Consider the following 22,000-nt stretch of genomic DNA (forward strand, 5'->3'; position numbering starts at 1 on the left):
GTTAAAAGTATGTTAACGTGTTGTTAAGAAGCCAAACTTTTTCGTGTCTTTAATGTTTTTATCTCAGTTTAGTAGTTAGTCTAGTTCTTGGCTAAAGTTAATCATTATCTTTCTTAACAACATCGTCTAAATATTAAAACAGACATGTAAGTGTAACAAATGTAAATAGAAAGCAGGAATTTAAAGGAAAATTAAGTTAGTTATAATTATAGCTTCAGCCTTATTCTCTCAGCTTATATATTATAATATAGTGCTTGGCTGACATATTAAATTAACCTCCATTTTAATATCGTGTATGTACTGTAATGAGTAAGGAGCTCTAGTTTGAGTCGCGTTTGCTTAAATTAATTTATGGGAGTAAACATAGAAATCTAAATAACAAGACACTAGAAGTCGTAAGCGCGCGTGACATTGTCGCCGCTCAGGTGGTTACCATTCCACAAGTCTGTTCGTCGCTTGGTGGTCGCTTGTTCAGTTGTTTCTGACACGTGCGTGAGTAAACATGGTGTGTTGCAGCATTTCCCAGTGCGGAAATTCTTCCATAAATTGTAATTATACTAATAAAGGAATAACATTTCACCGGCAAGTATTTTTGTTTATAAATATTGCCGTTTTTCCTTAAAATTAAACAATATTTACAAGCAATACGAATGACACAGTCAACCGTTCCTCTCATCACGTTTAGCTATACATTGCCTTTTACTATTGTCAACATCTGACAGGTCGGTTGTTATAACGGCCAGATGTTATCAAATGACAATTACAAGAAGCAATGTACTGCATTGTTAACGATAAAGAGTAAATAGTCGCAAGCTAGTGATGTGATGTGTTAAAATTTTTCGATATCGTAATACGATGTTTTTTTGCGTAATATGACGACTGATGGAATAATTGGATTATATTTTAATTTGAATTCTATTTTATTTTTATAACTGATATATAACTTTTTAAACTAAGTACATCGATACAATCATTTTCGGACAATTTTACTGTCGATACAGAATCACATTAATTAAATATACAATAAAGGACATTCTTCGCTTAGGTTGACAAAACTATTTTATGTTAAATATATTCTTTGTAGATTTCCACAACGCCGTCCTGACATTAAGGACGAATGGATATCCGCGACTGGGAAAAGAAATTGGTTCCCTACAGGCTATAGTAGGATATGTTCAAAACATTTCAAAGAAGATGATTTCAATGTCACAACAAAAAGACGTACATTAAGTAATTGTTATAACTCTTATAATTTTTGGTGGTCTGGCGCGGTTCTGCATCAGGTGTTCGAGATTTTCAAATTTAAACTCTCAGTTTCTAAACCCCCTCCATTTTTTTTAATATATAATGTACAGACACTGTTTTATCATTTGTATATATACTAGTTTGTATACAGGGTGGAAGGTTAAGATGGGGCATGAAGGGCAGGTACCTTAACCGTTGTAGCTACATGAAAACGTTCTTAGGAGACTATCCTTAAATTCTTGAGAAATTTTAATCTGCATTCACAGATTTTTGAAAAAATGTACGGTCAGCAAGGAAATCGGCAGTTTTCAAAAAAAAATTTTTTGATGCCAATCGATCCAGTTTCTCATGGGGATCAAAACACTCTAAAAGACCAACTGAGGTATGAGTACTAGAAAAGTCAGAAATCGCGAAAAACTATTTTCATTCATGAACAAGTAAAAAGACAAAGGCACAGCAGCATAACATGCCAGCGACGCGGGGCGTGAGCGGGCGGTGGCTGGCAGCTCGTGCACGAGATGAAAAATTATTTAAATTTGAATATCGAACGAACACGTCACATTTTTATGGCTTATGTAAACAATAACACATAGAAAACAAAAGTTACCAAAAGTCACTCTGTCTTCACTAAAAATGTCCTTAAATAATTTGGAACGTTTAGATCTGTTAGAGGCTTACTTTTTAAATAATAAAAACCCAACAGTTGCATTGGAATGGTACAGGAATAAATACCCAATGCGACATGTACCGACGCGAAAGGTAATTGCGAAACTTGTAAAAAATCTAGCAGAAAGTGGCTCATTTAAGAAAAGCTTGACACGTCATTGTCGTTCACGCGTATTGAATGAGAACACGGTGATAGCAATTTTAGCACTTGTGGAAGCATATCCCGAAATTTCTTCAAGACAAGTTGCCGTCGAAGTTGGTTTTTCGCACTGGATAGTTTAAAAAACAAGGAAGAAATACGGCTACAAATGCTACCGCCATGGGCGATTAGTCCAAGCATTGCAATCTGGGGACTATGCACGCAGAGTTGCATTTTGCAGATGCTTACGGGGCAAATTTAGTAATTTAGAATTATCACCACATTAAATGTTGTTTTTTGTTATTATTTTGTTATTTTTTATTTTCTTTGACAACCGTTTAATTAAATTAATGTTTCTTCTTATTATCAGTATGTGTTTTAATAATCAGAAACAAAAAATATTGAAGCCTGAAAATCTCTTTGGAGTTTTCTATTAGCGCATCTTTTGTTGAATCACTTATTTTCTTAGTGAATGTGTGGAAATAGTTTTTCGCGATTTCTGACTTTTCTAGTACTCATACCTCAGTTGGTCTTTTAGAGTGTTTTGATCCCCATGAGAAACTGGATCGATTGGCATCAAAAAATTTTTTTTGAAAACTGCCGATTTCCTTGCTGACCGTACATTTTTTCAAAAATCTGTGAATGCAGATTAAAATTTCTCAAGAATTTAAGGATAGTCTCCTAAGAACGTTTTCATGTAGCTACAACGGTTAAGGTACCTGCCCTTCATGCCCCATCTTAACCTTCCACCCTGTATATAGATAAATAAATATTTAAGTACATAACATGTTTTTATTTCTTATACCTATATGTACCTACAGTCTGCCGTGGGCCCACGAGATGAGCCTACCACTGTATTAAAATCAACAACTATATATTTCTTATTTGTTAACTATCACTTAACTATCGATAACAAGGCTGATGAAGTCTTACATCACTAAAGCGTTGAATGAACGTTAATGAAATTTCAACCTTATTTCTATGCGTTGAGGTTAAAAGTTATATCTATCAAAAAATAACGCCCTCTGTTGTCGAGTAGCCGAACTTTTTCGTATTTGAAGTTTCTAAGCAAAAGGAAACAAAACATCTTACGTACCTAGGGATGTTATACTAAAATAAACCGTAAAGTCGTGATTTAGGGTACATATTAAAATGCGAAATTTATTATTTATGTTAGTTTTCATTAAAATGAAGCTGTCCAATAAAAGGCATAGTTTACTTGTGTGAACTGTCTAGATATCGTTTTAAATGTGTGGATTTTGGCGACAGTGGTTTTCATACTAATTATGACATAATAGCACTTCTATGTGTCTTGTTATTTAGATTTCTATGGGAGTAAAACACGAGAGTTTCCAGCGCTACTATATAATAGTAATTCAACGTTAAAATACGTTTTATTGTAGGAATAAGAGGTAAGTTTTGCCAACAGCTTATACATATAACTTATTATATTAAAATATTAAATTATTCACAAGGGCGAACAAACATACTTAAACTCGATTAAAGTTTCATGCAATTTACCATGAATTAGAGGAGTTTAACAATGCTTCTGTAGAAAAATTTCAACTTGGATAAACAATGAATATTTTCTCATTGTTAATTAACTAACTTTCAAACTTCAGCGTTTAGTTGGAACTCGGTAAATATTTATGAGGTGCACTTTGATATGCATCGCTTTTTATTTTAGCTAAACATTAACATATTTTCAGTTTAAGCTCTAAATAATTAGCTTTGGGAAAATTAAAGAGCTTTGTAACTTTGTGATTGAGGAGGAATTATGAAATGGAATAAGCAAGCGCCCAGATTATGTATTCTTTTGATATTATTTCCTGTTATCCTGAAATAGCAATAACAAATACAACAGAGAGACGGATGTGATGTCTGTTCATAATATTATTAAGACTTGTAAGATATACCGAAGTATAACAGCTCTAAAGTAAGTGGGTACAATAAATTTGTTTTAGTAGGTACTACAGTTTAGGTTTTTATAAGCTACTGCGAAATTGTATTTATATTGAAAATTGAATTGAATTTCATTGAAAAGAAATAGGTAATTTATATGTGGACTTCTCTTAAGATATTTATAGTACGTAACGACGAAGGCAATGTATTTGGCACTTCAATAAAATTTGGTTTTCAATCCGTCGTAAATTTGGGAGAAATTCTTTCACCTTCAAAGTTACATTCTCATCCAATGGCCAAGGTGGGCTGCTATTTATTGCTCCGAAGTAGTAATTACACATGAGCCTGGGTATAATGTGCTGTTAAAAAAATATATTGCTTTCAGACTGAAATATGGAAGGATTTTGTTTGATTTATTCGTTACGAAAATTACTTTATTTCCTTTGTTTTATATCGTTTGCATGTATTAATTTCCAACAATACTATGTACCTACCTACTGTATTGATGTTTACGTACGGTCTATAGTTTAGTTTGACCCTTCCCGTTTTAGCCATATAAAGTAGCCTTTGTTGTTCCGGGCTAATAGGTTTCTGCTTACGCAATTTCAAATTGATCGATTTTGTTTAGAATAAGTGTAATATAAAGGGCTTACTGATTAAATGAATGATTTTTAAGTTAATAACTCTATGACAATTACAGGTTTTTATATGAATATTATAGCTATAAAACTGCTAACGTCCATTGTCTATAAATATAACGAATTTCTTGTATAAATGTGATAGTGATAAATGGAAACAGCCTCAGCTTTTTTTTTAAATTAAAGTTTCTTTATTTACCTGTCTTCTATCTTATTTATGCGCATTTTAATCTTCTTAAATAGTTACTTTGCCCTTATAAAGTGTACATAATGTCCAGATGAAGGTTGATTGGGTAGCTGTAAGCACACGTATTTGACAGATATATCACTTTGTCCGAATCTCTGTGACATGGGTTCTGAATTGGAGATTTAATCTCGTCCCAACTAACATATGCGCAACGAGTAATCTTACCAAAAACTGTTTCATTATAAATTAAACGTTTAATCCTCGTTTTCGTAGGATAGCTTATAACAAGGGTAATGAACTTGTTTTTGTAGTTATGTTTTAATAATGCATCTCATTAAAAAGTACTGCTCGTTATGATAAACAGCTCATTTTTAAGCTTTTCTAGATAGGTATATCGCATTTTAGGAAATCCTAAGAATGTGAATTTAGTATTTGAAATAATCAGTTCAAAATAAAACGACAAAGTCCACTGTAGGTATCACCTACTACAACTATATTTTTATTTCGACTTAAACAACTGTTATTCAAATGAGATTTCTTTCTGTAACGCATAGGCAGAACCTATTAGGAAACTAGGACTAAATTTTGAACAATTCCAGTGGCCGGTCGCCTCTCGGTTCTGGTGTGGAGTACAGACGACCGGAGCGGAGCGTGTCCTGGGGCGCCGGGGGGGTCCGCATCCACACCCCGATGTTGGAACCGCTCGCAGATAACTCTAATAGGCGGCAATTCGGAATGGGCGTTGTTGGAAGATTCTTCCGGTGAGGAAATTTACTTTATGAGTGTCTTATTTATTTTTTAAGTTTGTCCGGAGTGGATGTGGTAGGGAAAGGTGAGTGAAAATGTTGAATTGGTAAATTGAATTTAGGCTCTTTGTAAATATGACATGGTTTTCTGAGTTTAATTTACTTTTGATACCCAATTCAATCTATCATTGTTAAACGCTTCGTCAAGGTAAGGTAAAGTAGGTATTTTTCATTATATTATGTGCAAAAAAATTTGTATGCAGGCAGGTACGTTTATTATGGACTATTTATTATTACCTTATGCTTATTACCTTAAGCTTGTAATAAAAAAGCAAAATGACAATCAGCGAGAAAAAAGGAAGAGAGACAAAACTGTATCCCCCAACTTACCGACGTTGAAAAAACCGAACACGCATAACGAGCTCGAGAACAAAACAAATAAAGCGAAGAGTACGGGGCAAAAAGACATATTGAAACCGAACATACTACAGTACATGGGAAGAGACAGAACTACTTCAACCTCAACCTCAGAAAGTTCAAAAAACTAACTAGCTCACATAATAAACTTACACAAAAACCAACAACTAGAACCGGAAACTCAAAACAAAAACAGGGAAAACAACCATTTAACAACTTAAAAAAATACTTTAAAAAATCCTTCCCACCACGGGTGGTCGCCGAGGGAAGTGTAGACCATAACCCTCCAGATAATTATAATTTTAGTAGAAAACTAAATAGAATTAATATAGCAACATTAAACACAAGAACTCTAAGAACGCAAGATACACTTGCAGAACTGAATATTGCCATCCAAGAGATAAAGTGGGACATACTAGGAATCAGTGAAATGAGAAGAGAAGGCGAAACGATATGTGAATACCAAGATTACATATTGTTTAACAAAGGCGAAAAGGGAGGCAAAAGAGGAGTTGGATTTCTCATAAAGTCGACTCTGAAAAAACAAATACAAAATATCTTTGGTATCTCTGATAGAATGGCAGTGCTTAACATTAAATTACCAAACTATGTAAAGACTTGGACTATCATACAAGCATATGCACCAACCGAGCAAGCTGCAGAATCAGAAACAGAGTCTTTCTATTCCGACCTGGCAAAAGTTATCAGAAATTATACAAACAACCATATCATACTGATGGGTGATTTTAACGCGCAAGTTGGGGAAAAACAAAACAAAGAGGAGTATGTATTGGGCAGATACGGATATGGTAAAAGAAGCTCTAATGGCCAAAAGCTTGTGGAATTCTTGTTAGAACACAACCTAACTCTTCTCAGCAGTATATTCAGGAAACATCCAAAGAACAAATGGACATGGATTTCACCAGATGGCAGATATAGGAATGAAATAGATTATATGATGAGTAATTTTCCCAAAGCGTTTTCAAATACAAGCGTGATTTCAAAATTAAATTTCAATACAGACCATCGGATGATCAGAAGTACAATTCTGGCATCACCACCAAAAAAAGGAAGGAAGAACATTACCACTTATAACCCAATTCTAACCACAACGGAAAATTACACAGAAATTGGCATGTCTATAAAAGATAGTCTACAAGACCTTACATTTGAAAATGAAAGCGACATCACAGTAAATTATGGAATATTGGAAAAAGAACTTACTACATCTATTAATATCAACAAAACCAGAAAGAAGTACCCACTTAGCGACGAGACAATCCAACTTATTAACCACAGAAAATCCTTACTGGCCCAAGGGAAAAACAAAGAAAACATAAAAACAATTACAGAAGTGAGCAAACAAATCAATAAAAATATGAGGAAAGACCGTAAAAATAAGAGATTAGAAGTGTTAGAGAGACAAGTAATGAGAACAGGTGGCGTAAGAAAAGCTCTGAAGGAACTGAGAGAAACAGGAAAAGAGTGGGTGTCCAAACTAAAGAAAAAAGAACATACCATCACAAACAGAAAATGTATACAAGAACTAGCCACGACATTCTACAAAGAACTTTATTCTAACAAAGACGCAGGCAACCACCCCATTCTACCACTATCTCAAAGTAAAACAGCCGAAAGAACACCAGAGACTGAACCCGACATTTTGAAGAGTGAAGTGGAAAAGGCAATAAAAAGTTTAAAAATGGAGAAAGCTCCGGGACCAGACAAAATAAGGAACGAGATGTTAAGGGGCACTATTGACCAACTAGTACCAATACTTACCAAGATGTTCAATCAAATCCTGAAATCTGGGTATGTACCAACACAATGGGAAACTTCACATATAATCCTACTACATAAAAAAGGCGCAAAGGATGACATCAGTAATTACCGGCCAATAAGCTTAATGTCGAATGTGTACAAAATTTTTGCAAAGGTCGTTTTGGGCAGGATAAGTGAAAAATTAGACGAAAGCCAACCAATAGAGCAAGCTGGATTCAGACGAAACTTTTCTACAATTGACCACATTCACACACTAAAACAGATAATCGAAAAGTATAACGAGTTCAACAAGACATTGTATATAGCTTTTATAGACTATGCTAAGGCATTTGATTGCATTAGTCATAAAGCAATATGGGAGAGCTTAGGAAGGCAAGGTATACCTGCTACATATACTAACATTATTAAGAATATATATACAAACAGCAAAGCAAGATTACAATTGGAAGCCTTGGGTAAAGAATTCAGGATCAAGAGAGGAGTAAGACAGGGTGACCCAATGTCGCCTAAGTTGTTCTCAGCAGTCTTGGAGAACGTCTTTCGTAATCTGGACTGGGAGCATCTAGGCCTCAACATAGCTGGAAGAAAACTAAACCATTTAAGATTTGCAGATGATCTTGTTCTACTGGAAGAAAATCCAAAGACACTAGGGAAGATGATCAAATCTCTAAATAAAGAGAGCTCGAAAGTGGGTTTAAAGATGAACATTACAAAAACAAAACTGATGACCAACTCAGTAATGCATCCCATCGTAATCGAAGATCAACAAATAGAATATGTCGATGAATATTGCTACTTGGGACAGATAATCTCTACTAGAACAACCAAGGAACTAAATAAAAGGATTGCCAATGGTTGGAAAAGATTTTGGTCTCTAAAGGAAATTGTAAAATCAAAAGATCACAGCATGGCAACGAAACGGAAAGTCTTCAACACCTGTATCCTTCCATGCATCACCTACGGCTGCGAAACTTGGTCCCTTACTAAATACCATCGAGATAAATTAGCAAAGTGCCAAAGAAGCATGGAAAGGAGCTTGACAAGAACCAAAAGGCAAGATCGAATAAGTAACCTGCAATTAAGAGCGAAAACAAAACTTACCGATATCCTGGAAAGAATAGACCTCCAAAAATGGAGATGGACCGGCCATATGTTGAGATCTAGACAAGAAAAATGGAGCCAAATTGTCACCAACTGGTATCCAAGGGATGGCAAGAGAAGTCGAGGACGACAACATATGCGCTGGGAAGACGAGCTTAAACTTACCGCGGGACCCAAATGGAGAAGAGTGGCCAAAGACCGGAAGCAATGGAAATTACTGGAGGAGGCCTTTGCCAGAAGGCACACTGAGTTGAGAGATATACTTTAGCGATGAAATCAACACAGCCAAAAATAATAGAAAAACCATTCTCACCCAGTCAAAAAGGCTAAATAAATAAATAAATAAATTTATTATTACCACGAAATAAATAATTGTTGCATATTGCATGTCGTAAAAATCTATAATTTGCATCGCGTGTACCTTTCAAATGGTTTTTCGTGACAAAATCATGTAATGAGAGTGTAAAAGTCGATCGTGGCTTAAAAAATCCAGTCCATATTGCATCCACATTTCACAGTCCACTTTTTTATATTAAACTAGCGACCCGCCCCGGCTTCGCACGGGTGCAATGCTGATACTAAATACACTACAGAAAAATTGTGAACGTTGTATGTATATAAAAACATAGCGGCCCGCTCCGGCACGGGTATAAAATACATAGCCGGGCGGCCGGCCGGTACCGCCGCTGGCCGCAAACGCTACGTCCCGCAATTTTAAAATCTGTAATATCTCCGAAAATATTCACTTAAATCATACGGTGTAAAGGGCCATATAGATCTATATTAAATGAACAATGTATTCAAGGTATTTAATTGGTTAAGGCTGCAGTCTAGCAAAATTGCGTTTTCAACAAGTTATTTGACAATTTTTTCCCGGCTAATGAAATGATAAACTGATTTTTTTTTTCTTGTTTATCAATTAGTGTTATATACGCAATGCGCGTGAATTTTTTCACATTTGTAAAGTTACTTTATGTTACCTTAATCAGGCCTTCAAGATAAGTCTCTTTCCCCCAAAGACATTTCGAGCTAAGTTTGTGCACTCACTACGTTGCAACCGATTACAATTTACACAATCTGATCAGCACATTATTATCCTTATATAGTCGTTATTAAAAACTGCTGAATACAATTGCCGAAAAACTTATGATTTTCCTAATTAGAACGTTATAAATTCATTAAATTTCCCATTTTTTGCCTTACAAAATCTATTGATAAATACTGCTAAAAGTTATTGTTTCCATTAATTTATTCGAGTTGGTTGAAGACCAATGAGTATTAATCCTTTAAAAAATTTTTTTTTTTGAATTTTGATAATTCTTTAAATATTAAAAAAATATTTAAAATAATTAGGAAAAATCATAGCGAATTTCTTTAGTCGCGCTCCTTGGGCCGGAGCGTTCTGACGTGTGCTCTACGCTCGATTTTCCTTCATACCGAAGTGAAAGTTGCTCTACTTCATTAAATTTAATATTTTTGTTAATTGATTATTTTTATCTTAGTTTTGTGCAAATATTCGTATTTTTAAACATTTGATTTCGATATGGAAAATAAACGAAAAAAATATGCGTGTAACTATGTACTTACTAGAAAAAAAATTATCTTCGAACATAAAGTTAATGAAACCAAATACATTACACAGGTGATTGCCAACAATTTCTTTATTTTACGGGGTTTCAGTAAAGGGATGAATGTTTCTTTTAAACTAAAGTAAGCTCATAAATTTTCTTATAATATATATTTTTTTTGAAGTTCCAAAAATGTTTATTTTTCGTTTGAGAAATACGAAATATATTTAATTATATTGAGAACTTGAACTTGGGACATACGGGGAAAATGATTTGTTTACTCCAAAATTCCAAATATGTCGAGGTGTTTTTTTTTTCTTCTAGTCATTTTAAACGTAGCGGCATGTTGTTTGATTATTAATTTTGTAACTTAAATACAGGATGTTGGTTTTATATTTTGATCTTACAGACGCGCTGACAAATTTAGTCCACCATTTCTAGTTTAGTCCACCAACTCTAAGTACCAATATTAAAACGAATGGATTATCATCACATCATAAAAACTCAGATGTAATGGAAGATCGCAATAACATAGAAAATTCAATGGGTGTTGAACTAAACAAACACAAGTAACAAGTAAAAAGAGCAACTATGGAGTTTCTTGCCGATTCTTCTCCGTAGATACTGCTTTCCGAATCGGTGGTAAATGTTAAAAATATGTACCTAATGACGTTTCAAAAGTGCTTCTAGAAGAAGTCTAATTGAATAAATAAATGTTTGAGTTTGAGTTTTGAGTTTAACAGAGACACGAAGAATAAAAAAAGAGGACGAAAACGATAATTCGTTGATGCTTTCCCTTTTCGACGTATTGTTAGGGTACATCACCAATCTGCAAAAAACAAAACTGATGATTCCCAATTGCTGATTAAAAATGAAAAACAAATAATCGACAACAGTGGTGAAAATTTGCTGATCACAATGAAACATCCTTCAGTGGTAGCAGATTTACTCATTTAAAATGTATCGGTGAACAGCGTAAAGGAGAGGAGGACAGGAAAACATTATGAATGTGGATGGTGGATTGTATACAGGGTGTAATCGATAAGTATGTGCAGGCGATTATGACGTTATTATTGCAGGTATCAAAAAACTTAAAACTGATATCGAAATTACTTTACCTAATGAGCAAAATGACAATAATAACTTTTTAAAAGTATAACGAGAAAAATTTACTTTATACACTCCCATATCAAGAAGGGAAAATGGGACTAGTAGAAGTTAAATGTCTAATTCCGGCAAAAGAGATGAATGCGGAAGATGCGGTTAAAAATAAAAAATTTAATATTTGAAATACAATGCAAAAAAATAACACTTTTGTCATAGATAAGAATCATGACTATTTTTTCCAAATTCAGGGACAACTAAACGTTGCAGAAGCAGAAGTCTGCTTATTTGCTGTTTGGACTGGAGTGAATCATTCGTTAAAAATAGAATATATAAGTTTAGGCAAAAAAAATAAAATGATGGACCATTATCAAGATTTTACATAAATTGCCTACTGTCAGAATTGATTGATTCGAGACTTCAGCATTCCATGCCCATCAAGGACCCATCCTATGTCATTCAAGCGATTGAAAAAAGAAAAGAAAAATCCAGTGCAACCGATAAAGCATCAGAATGCTAGCAAAATATTTATTAGGTTTATCCATATAAATATATATATTATACATAATATAATAAATCCGTAGAAGGGTCAATTCTGTACTTTGAAAATATGTATTTAAAAAATAAATAGCAGTGTTACTGGATCGATACCAAACACAAATATGTGATTAAAAAAATTTTTGTCTGTCTGTCTGTCTGTATGTGAAGGCATCACGTGAAAACTAATGGTTCGATTTCAATGAAACTTGGTATAATTATACCTTATTATCCTGGGCATAAAATGGAATACTTTTTATCCTGGAAAAATACGAAGAAAAAAAATAAATCTTAATTTTTCAGTTTTATCCATAGACGTTGTTCTGTAGAACCGCGAACACACGTTGCGTTACCCGCAGTGGATTCAGCGATGTAGCCTGTAGCGCCAAAAGTCGGATTTGGCTTGAACCGTTTGCGGCACACGCGGGCCGCACGACACCACGCCTCCTCGACTCCTATATAAGGACGGCGTTCCGCGCGATGCATATATGTAATTTATGAATTTTGATGCGAGCGGACGTGTTAACATTACATTTTTTTTTATTATATACAAAATTTGTTTATCCGTTTTATTAGTTAAACTGAACAACTTTCACTAAGAAACTTAGGTCGAAAAAAATGTATAGAGTGTTGCATTTGAAGATATCAATAGAACGTATTCGCAAATTTTGTGTACTGATAAAAAAAATCACCTGGTGTAATTTTCACGAAAATTGTTTCAAATTGTCATGTCTGGTACTTATTACGAATATTAAATTATGCATACGAATGATTTAATTTTTAAAAATTAAGTGGAGCAACTTTCCCATAGTACATTTGTATTATTTACATATAGGATGACAGGATGCATTTGTTTGCACTACTAGACCAAGCCCTTAAGGCTGCAGTCTAGCAAAATTGCGTTTTCAACAAGTTATTTGACAATTTTTTCCCGGCTAATAAAATGATAAACTGAATTTTTTTTTCTTGTTTATCAATTAGTGTTATATACGCAATGCGCGTGAATTTTTTCATATTTATAAAGTTACTTTATGTTACCTTAATCAGGCCTTCAAGATAAGTCTCTTTCCCCCAAAATCATTTCGAGCTAAGTTTGTGCACTCACTACGTTGCAACCGATTACAATTTACATAATCTGATCAGCGCATTATTATCCTTATATAGTCGTTATTAAAAACTGCTGAATACAATTGCCGAAAAACTTATGATTTTCTTAATTAGAGCGTTATAAATTCATTAAATTTCCCATTTTTTGCCTTACAAAATCGATTGATAAATACTGCTAAAAGTTATTTTTTCCATTAATTTATTCGAGTTGGTTGAAGACCAATGAGTATTAATCCTTTAAAAAAATTTTTTTTTGAATTTTGATAATTCTTTAAATATTAAAAAAATATTTAAAATAATAAGGAAAAATCCTAGCGAATTTCTTTAGTCGCGCTCCTTGGGCCGGAGCGTTCTGACGTGTGCTCCACGCTCGATTTTCCTTCATACCGAAGTGAAAGTTGCTCTACTTCATTAAATTTAATATTTTTGTTAATGGTCCGGGAGCCAGCAGCAGATTTTATGACCAAGTTCCTCTCAAGCGGTAATTAGTAAAATGCATCAAAATATAGTATTATGAAGCCTCGTGAACGTCAGCTGGAGCTCGGTTGGGGGGAAGAGCGGTTGTAGCCTCCCGTATCAGCTGACGGTTTTTCCACCAAGATACAGCCAGCTGACATATATATTTATCCACAGTTACATATAAGCTATCATCAGGTAAATTTTTGTTTGAGAGGAAATAACGAAAAATAAATTTTTCTTTAAATTTAACTTTCATGTTCGAGACACCAGCTGACGTATAATACACCATGTTGTAACCAGCTGACTATTTTTTTTCGTTGAGATATTGGGTTAGCTACAATTTGACAAATTTTTAGCTGAGAGGAAATGAATGAATGAATGTATTTTTTTTCCTATGTGCGTGGGAGGCTACAACCGCTCACCCCCCCAACCGAGCGCCAGCTGACGTTCACGAGGCTTTATAATACTATACTCTCATGCGTCTGACGAATTATCTCTTGAGAGGAAATAGTTAACCAAATTTGCACCTGGCTCCCTAACCATAATTGATTATTTTTATCTTAGTTTTGTGCAAATATTCGTATTTTTAAACATTTGATTTCGATATGGAAAATAAACGAAAAAAATACGCGTGTAACTACTAGAAAAAAAATTATCTTCGAACATAAAGTTAATGAAACCAAATAGATTGCAAAGGTGATTGGCAACAATTTCTTTATTTTACGGGGTGTCAGTAAAGGGATGTATATTTCTTTAAAACTAAAGTAAGCTCATAAATTTTCTTATAATATAATTTTTTTGAAGTTCCAAAAATGTTTATTTTTCGTTTGAGAAATACGAAATATAATATAAACTTGTATTGAGAACTTGAACTTCCCAAGTTCATCCGGGGAAATCCCCATACGGGGAAAATGATTTGTTTACTCCAAAATTGATCCGAGGTGTTTTAATTTTTTCTTCTAGTCATTTTCAACGTAGCGTCATGTTGTTTGATTATTAATTTTGTAACTTAAATACAGGATGTTGGTTTTATATTCTGATCTTACAGACGCGCTGACAAATTTAGTCCACCATTTCTAGTTTAGTCTAACTACAAAACTACCAAAAAACTCTAAGTACCAATATTAAAACGAATGGATTATCATCACATCATCAAAATTCAGTGGGGTTGAGAACTAAACAAACAGAAGTAACAGAGACGCGAAGAATAAAAAAAGAGGACGAAAACGATAATTCGTTGATGCTTTCCCTTTTCGACGTATTGTTAGGGTACATCACCAATCTGCAAAAAACAAAACTGATGATTCCCAATTGCTGATTAAAAATGAAAAACAAATAATCGACAACAGTGGTGAAAATTTGCTGATCACAATGAAACATCCTTCAGTGGTAGCAGATTTACTCATTTAAAATGTATCGGTGAACAGCGTAAAGGAGAGGAGGACAGGAAAACATTATGAATGTTGATGGTGGATTGTATACAGGGTATAATCGATAAGTATGTGCAGGCGATTATGACGTTATTATTGCAGGTATCAAAAAACTTAAAACTGATATCGAAATTACTTTACCTAATGAGCAAAATGACAATAATAACTTTTTAAAAGTATAACGAGAAATATCTAAAAAATTTACTTTATACACTCCCATATCAAAAAGGGAAAATGGGACTAGTAGAAGTTAAATGTCTAATTCCGGCAAAAGACATGAATGCGGAAGATGCGGTTAAAAAAAAATTTAATATTTGAAATACAATGCAAAAAATAACACTTTTGAAATACAAATAAGCAGACTTCTGCTTCTGCAACTAAACGTTGCAGAAGCAGAAGTCTGCTTATTTGCTGTTTGGACTGGAGTGAATCATTCGTTAAAAATAGAATATATAAAAAATTATGTAACGTTTAGGCAAAATAAAATGATGGACCATTATCAAGATTTTACATAAATTGCCTACTGTCAGAATTGATTGATTCGAGACTTCAGCATTCGATGCCCATCAAGGACCCATCCTATATCATTCAAGCGATTGAAAAAAAAAAGAGATAAATCCAGTGCAACCGATAAAGCATCAGAATGCTAGCAAAAGATTTATTAGGTTTATCAATATAAATCTATATATTATACATTATATAATAAATCTGTAGAAGACGCGAAGACCGACATCCGCGCGGACGGAGTCGCGGGCGGAAGCTAGTCAGAAATAAATATCTTTTGTTTTCATTTGCGTATTTTTCTATTTTATAATTCTTTAACACAAACATTACATTTTTTTTTATATACAAAATTTGTTTATCCGTTTTATTAGTTAAACTGTACAACTTTCACTAAGAAACTTAGGTCGAAAAAAATGTATAGAGTTATGCATTTTGTATGGAAAGCTTATTTTTTTTTATATTTCGTCCAAATTTCTTTGTAAAAGTTGATCAGTTATATAAACATGAAGATGAAGATATCAATAGAAAGTATTCGCAAATTTTGTGTACTGATAAAAAAAAATCACCCGGTGTAATTTTCACGAAAATTGTTTCAAATTGTCATTTTTGGTACTTATTACGAATATTAAATTATGCATACGAATGATTTAATTTTTAAAAATTAAGTGGAGCAACTTTCCCTTATTACATTTGTATTATTTACATATAGGATGACAGGATGCATTTGTTTGCACTACTAGACCAAGCCCTTAAGGATTAATGCTGTATTGGTTAAAATCGCTTCGAAAATTAGCCATTATTTGTCGTAAAAAGTAAATGACAAAAAAAAGTTATTGTGGGTTATCCATAAGAGATAGACATATACCATCGCGGACTTTTCTGTAGACCTTTTCAATGTGTACAATACTTATTATTATTATTATTATTCAGCCATGGCTGTCCCACTGCTGGGCAAAGGCCTCTCTTCCCTTCGTCCATGTCTTCCTATTGTGAGCAATTTTAGCCCATTCCTTGCAATGGGAGTCCAGTTCGTCGCGCCATCTGATTTTGGGCCTTCCACGCCGCCTTTTTCCATTGTCGGGGATCCACATAGTGGTGATTTTTGCCCACAACTCTTCGGACATCCGGCAAACATGTCCAGCCCAGTTCCATTTGAGCTCGGCAGCTTTATGGGCTACGTCGACAATCTGTGTTTTTGAGCGCAGCGTTCTATTTGGAATACGATCAGAAAGCTTTACGCCCAAAATGCTGCGCTCCATTGATCTTTGGCAAACCCCAAGTGCGGACTTTTGGCGATCAGTCAATGACCAAGTCTGTGCACCGTAGGTGAGGATGGGCAAGATGCACATGTCCATGAGCCTTCGTTTTAGTGAAAGAGGCAAGTCTCCTTTCATCAGCTCTTTCATCGACCAAAAGCTTCTCCAAGCGTTTTCAATGCGTTTGGCAACTTCTTGATCCTGCCTGGCTTGAAAAGAAACTATTTGGCCGAGGTAAGTATACTCATCGACATATGCAACCGACCCACCCTCGACAACGATGGTGGTTTTGGTGCTGTTAGTCATAAGCTTTGTTTTGGTCATGTTCATCTGAAGTCCGACCCTGTGGCTTGCATCGCTCAGGTCTTCGAGCATCGTTTGTAGCTCAGAGGCTGTGGAGGAAAAGAGAACAATATCATCAGCAAAGCGAAGATTACAATAAGAAGTGTACAATACTTAGTACATTATTTTGATAAAACTCGTAGGGTTCAGCCTGCGTTTGCAATATAAGCGGAAAAAATGTAATTATTTACGACATCACATTAGAAACCTCAAAAATAACAGTACTTCTCCACTATTTAATGGATGTTATTATACATATAAACCTTCCTCTTGAATCACTCTATCTATTAAAAAAAACCGCATCAAAATCCGATGCGTAGTTTCAAAGATTTAAGCGTACAAAGGGACATAGGGACATAGGGACAGGGAAAGCGACTTTGTTTTATACTATGTAGTGATGATGCAATATTGAACTATGAAAAATATTATTAATTGGTAGCTTTATTGTTGATAGTAAGAGCTTACTGAAATTACTTTAGAAAACATATTACAATGTATTACAAAATATAATCCACAAACCAAAAGTGGTAATGTTTTATCTTGTGTTGGATTGGTTTCATTAGTGTTTTTCACATATAGAGCACTTTAATGAATTAAATGATATTCCCGATAAAACCAATCTTAGAATTAAAACATATTCTAAGAAATAAATTAAACAGAATAGACGAAAGAAATCCACGTTCAATTAAATAGCACGCAACCTTCCACAAAGGTCAGGTTAAATAGTTTAATCACATCACCCGAGACGAGGGACAGACTGAATTATTCGGATCCTATTTCTAGTATCGTATGTCTGAAGTCTAAACATATAGAGAAGCCCTATACGGCACACCCACGTTGTTTTTATATTACTTTAAACGCGTATGTTTTTCAATATTACTTTAAATGTTGAGCCCACGCAATTTGTAAACGAATTTTTGAGTATGGGTAATAAAACATGTTGGTATGCCGCTTGATTATTAAACTTTATAATTCAAAGGAACGTTATTGGTAAGCATAGAGAAATATTTGTATTAAAATTTTGAACTTGGTAACCGAGCACACATTCAAGTATCGATACATATAAACGCATCATGAAAGTTTATTCTAAATGAAATGTCTTGTGTGCTTGCATTAGTGATGTCCACATGGCCAGTAAGATAATATTTTACCAGTAATTTAAGCAAGTTCTATTCAATAAACATCATTGCCAAACTTTTCTGAAATAAACAATTTTCTGTGGTCAATCAAATTAAATAATTTGTTGTCCTAAGTACTAAATTAAATCTATTTCTCTATCACGAATGTCTACGTTACATTCATTTGCAAACGTTCACTGATTACAAGCATATCATTTCTCTTTAACATAAGATTATATACTATATTATACATACATGTATAATATGTACAGTACAGTATACATACATGTATAATATGAGGAATTACTCTACTAGCATGTATGTATTACCCACTAAGTCTACTTAAGCAGACGTCCCGCTTCGCTATTGTTCAGGATTCTAGGCATTATAAAATTGTCCTACTTACATTAAAATAATCTTTTAATACATCTCATTTATATTTGCATGTAACTAAACCATAATAATATGTGGTTTGATGATTGACAGGCTTCAAACCACAATCATTTTAGTGATTGGAATTGGGTAGGTATGTAACAAATTGAAAAGTGAAAATTTGTAACAATGGAGTTAAAATTATAAATCATATATATCAAATGAACACGATTTAATAATTCATCTACAAATAATGATTTATAAATACATATAGAAACAAAAATACACGTATGCAACATTCATATTGAAATCATTGTACCCACAATTCTAGGAAAGCCTTTAATAATTTACAATTTTCATTATCATCTCTGGCGTCTAGATTAAATATTAGTTTCTTATAACTTCATAATCTAAACTAAGAACAAAGTATAATCAACTATAATTCCACTTAAAACCTTTTCAGTCTATAAAATATGAAACAAAAGATATATCCTTTGTCGTAAAATCAATATCTGAGGGATTGTGAATGATTTTCAGGATAAGCCGTCTGTGACGAGCTATCGATCTTCGACATCTCTATAATTATTATTAGAGTGCCACAAAGCTGGCTCTGGCTTTTTATTTTGCCCGCAGTGCGAATGAATCCTCTCTTTGTATTCAGTTTTTAATTAACAAATGCTTACCATTAAATCCTTTTACATTAATTTGCATCTCAACATCGTTCTTCATTCACGTATTGAAAACAGCTGCATAAATATTGCGTATTAGTTTTTATTCATTCTCTTCGTGTTGCAAGTCAGTAGACATTCTTGTAGGCATTAAATTCAACAGCTTGCATGATCGTAGAGACACAATTATTCCTTATTTGCAGTAGGTACACTAGGTGTGAGTTCAATTCCCGACTCACGACTCAATCTTGTTACATGTCCAATGAGAGTTCGATATAGTTGGTCCATTATTGTTATACAAAGGTATAATACAGCAGTTCGAATGAGTTTCCAGTTGCAGGTGTAAAGGGTACTTGACTTCTTGCTAGTCGAATTAGACACAGTCTAGTGAGTTGAAATCATTGCTCCAACAAAGGTGTAGTTTGTTAGGCAATCGTGCTTGAAGAGATTATCGGTTTAATGTTGCTAATCCTTCTGAGCTGTTAATACGTTGTAAGAAATTAAATGTTAAAAGTAAAGATGTTAGAAGCTATATTGTTGGCATGCTCGTTATTTGCTGAATTCCTCTAAATGAGTATTTATAATTCATTTCATGATTAATTAAAATTAGATACTTAATACGAAACTTTGAATAAACCAGTAAGATAAGTGATAATATAAAAACAAAGATGAAAACAAAATGTTTTTTTTTTTATTTCTTGATATACGTTTTTGTTGTATCTTCTAACGAATAAAATACATTGCTACAATATTGTATTCTATGAATTCTTAATACGAGGTCCTAGTAAAGCTGATATCGTTTTATTTCCAAGAGTTTCTCTGTAAATGAAACAATGTTTTCACCGAATAAATGTTTACTTTAAATATAATTTGTACCTCATTACATATGTAAAACATTAAACAAATGAAACCCTATTTTCAGACGATCCTTACGCAAATCAATGGCACACGAAGGTGACGTGGCTCGGCAGTTGGACGAGCTCACAGACTACAGGCCTTACTTCACGTGGTGGGTCAGCACCGTGCAGACCCTGGTGCTGCTGCTAGCTTTACTGTGCTATGGCTTCGGACCAGTTGGGTTCGGACGACATACGCACACGGGACAAGTCATGTTGAAGAGTCTTAGTTTACAACAGGTTCGTATGGAAATGTTAGAGTTGGAATTAAAAGAGGAAAATGCGTGTTTCAGTTTAGTTATTGTAGAGTTGGATAAATAATTGTGCGTTCATTTTTACTGCGTATTTTCACTAAAAAAACCTCTTGTGGAATACTTAGGCGGGTACACCTCATTCTGATAATGAATATTTTTACCGTCCTTGGTATGTTGAAGATAGTTGTTTGGGCTTAATCTCAAACGTTATCAAGTTTACTGAGAACTCACAATTTGTCCCCTACTTATTTTTCTAGAAATGCCTCTGAATTTGCGGGATTATTTTGTTGGCGTTAAACTTTCGGTAGGCCATTTTGTTGCGTAATACACTCTTGGCGAAATAAAGTTTTCGCAAATAAAACTGTTTTTAACATAAAAAGGTCGTAGTAAAGAGACGTAAAATACTTCGCAGGTTCGTTTTATAAAGGTGACATAATTTCTTGCTGTACTTTGAGAAAATGAAGTTATTCAGCATATTTGTATTTACTAAATGATGATGTATATTATCTAGCAAAGGTTATAAGGGATGAGTAATTTTGCGAGCTAGGGTTATGGTACAAGCTAAAACACCTAATCCGTGCCTTTAGAGAGTAATGAAGCGTCGGGTTTCAGTATCGTTTCTTTGTAGATTTTATTATAGCGCGGGTAAATGACGCAAAGCTTTCAGACACAGGGCATTAAGCCACATTTATTTGCGAGTGGGCGGTTATGAGACAATATTAGGTTTTTTGGGCTTGTTGCTACACGGAGTTTGTAGTTTAACAAAATGAATGGTCCACAGTCAATTTCGGCTAAAAGCCGCGTTTTTGTAAACTTTTTAAATGTATCCGTTTAATGTTCGTAACATTGTGTAATTTGAAAACGAGTTTTGTGTTGTTTTACTCGATATACGTCGACTTATTACTATTACATCAATAATAATGTAGTATGTATAATTCAATACAAAGTATAACAAATTTTCGCCTCACGTATTATAATCTATATTTCAATAATAAAGCAATATATACCTGTCACAAATAATGTTTTACGACGAACTAATTCAATTGAAAGTAAACAAGCAGGGTGAGACGACAGATATTGTATCACAAGCAATCATTCATCAACACGATCATCAATCAATATCCCATGTCGTGGACAAACTTGACTTCATTGTCATGCGGTTGAGACGTTATAGAAGGGGTGGGTTATTTGAGTCACTTTTTGTTTTTTTGGGACAGATTTTTCAATCTTTGCTTAAAAATTTAAGTGGAATTTCTATGAAACATTTACATAAAAATATTTCATGTATTTTGGTTGTTATTTTTTTAAGTCACTGTCCAATTGGGCATAAACCCAGTAATGGCTTGTTATAATAACGATTAAACAAAATATGAATTTGTCCTGATTATTACATAGGTACTAATTTTACTCAGGTACAGACAAATAGAACAAATTGAAATGATGTTCGTTTGGATAAATATAAGTAGCAACTAGTAGAAGTTCAAACTCTTTTAAAATAAAATTCAGAACTTTAATGATTTAAACAAGGGATATGAATTATTTTTGATCTCGGTTTTATCCGC

The 22,000-nt window shown here is 33.8% G+C and overlaps 1 protein-coding gene across 1 annotated transcript in view; it reads left to right on the forward strand.

The window, feature by feature from the left end:
- The window catches only part of rho-5 (rhomboid-5), a 126,179-nt gene that overhangs the window by 99,390 nt on the left and 4,789 nt on the right, over positions 1 to 22,000 (forward strand). Inside the window, exons 5-6 of the mRNA XM_090104561.1 lie at positions 5,377 to 5,538; positions 20,211 to 20,424. Of these exons, the coding sequence (XP_089960687.1) occupies positions 5,377 to 5,538; positions 20,211 to 20,424 (376 nt within the window). The remainder of the gene's footprint in view (positions 1 to 5,376; positions 5,539 to 20,210; positions 20,425 to 22,000) is intronic.

Source organism: Colias eurytheme, chromosome 8, assembly GCF_061535395.1.
Source record: "Colias eurytheme isolate Ceu_HAF_F1 chromosome 8, ilColEury1 Martin Lab GWU primary, whole genome shotgun sequence".
NCBI classification, from domain to species: domain Eukaryota; kingdom Metazoa; phylum Arthropoda; class Insecta; order Lepidoptera; family Pieridae; genus Colias; species Colias eurytheme.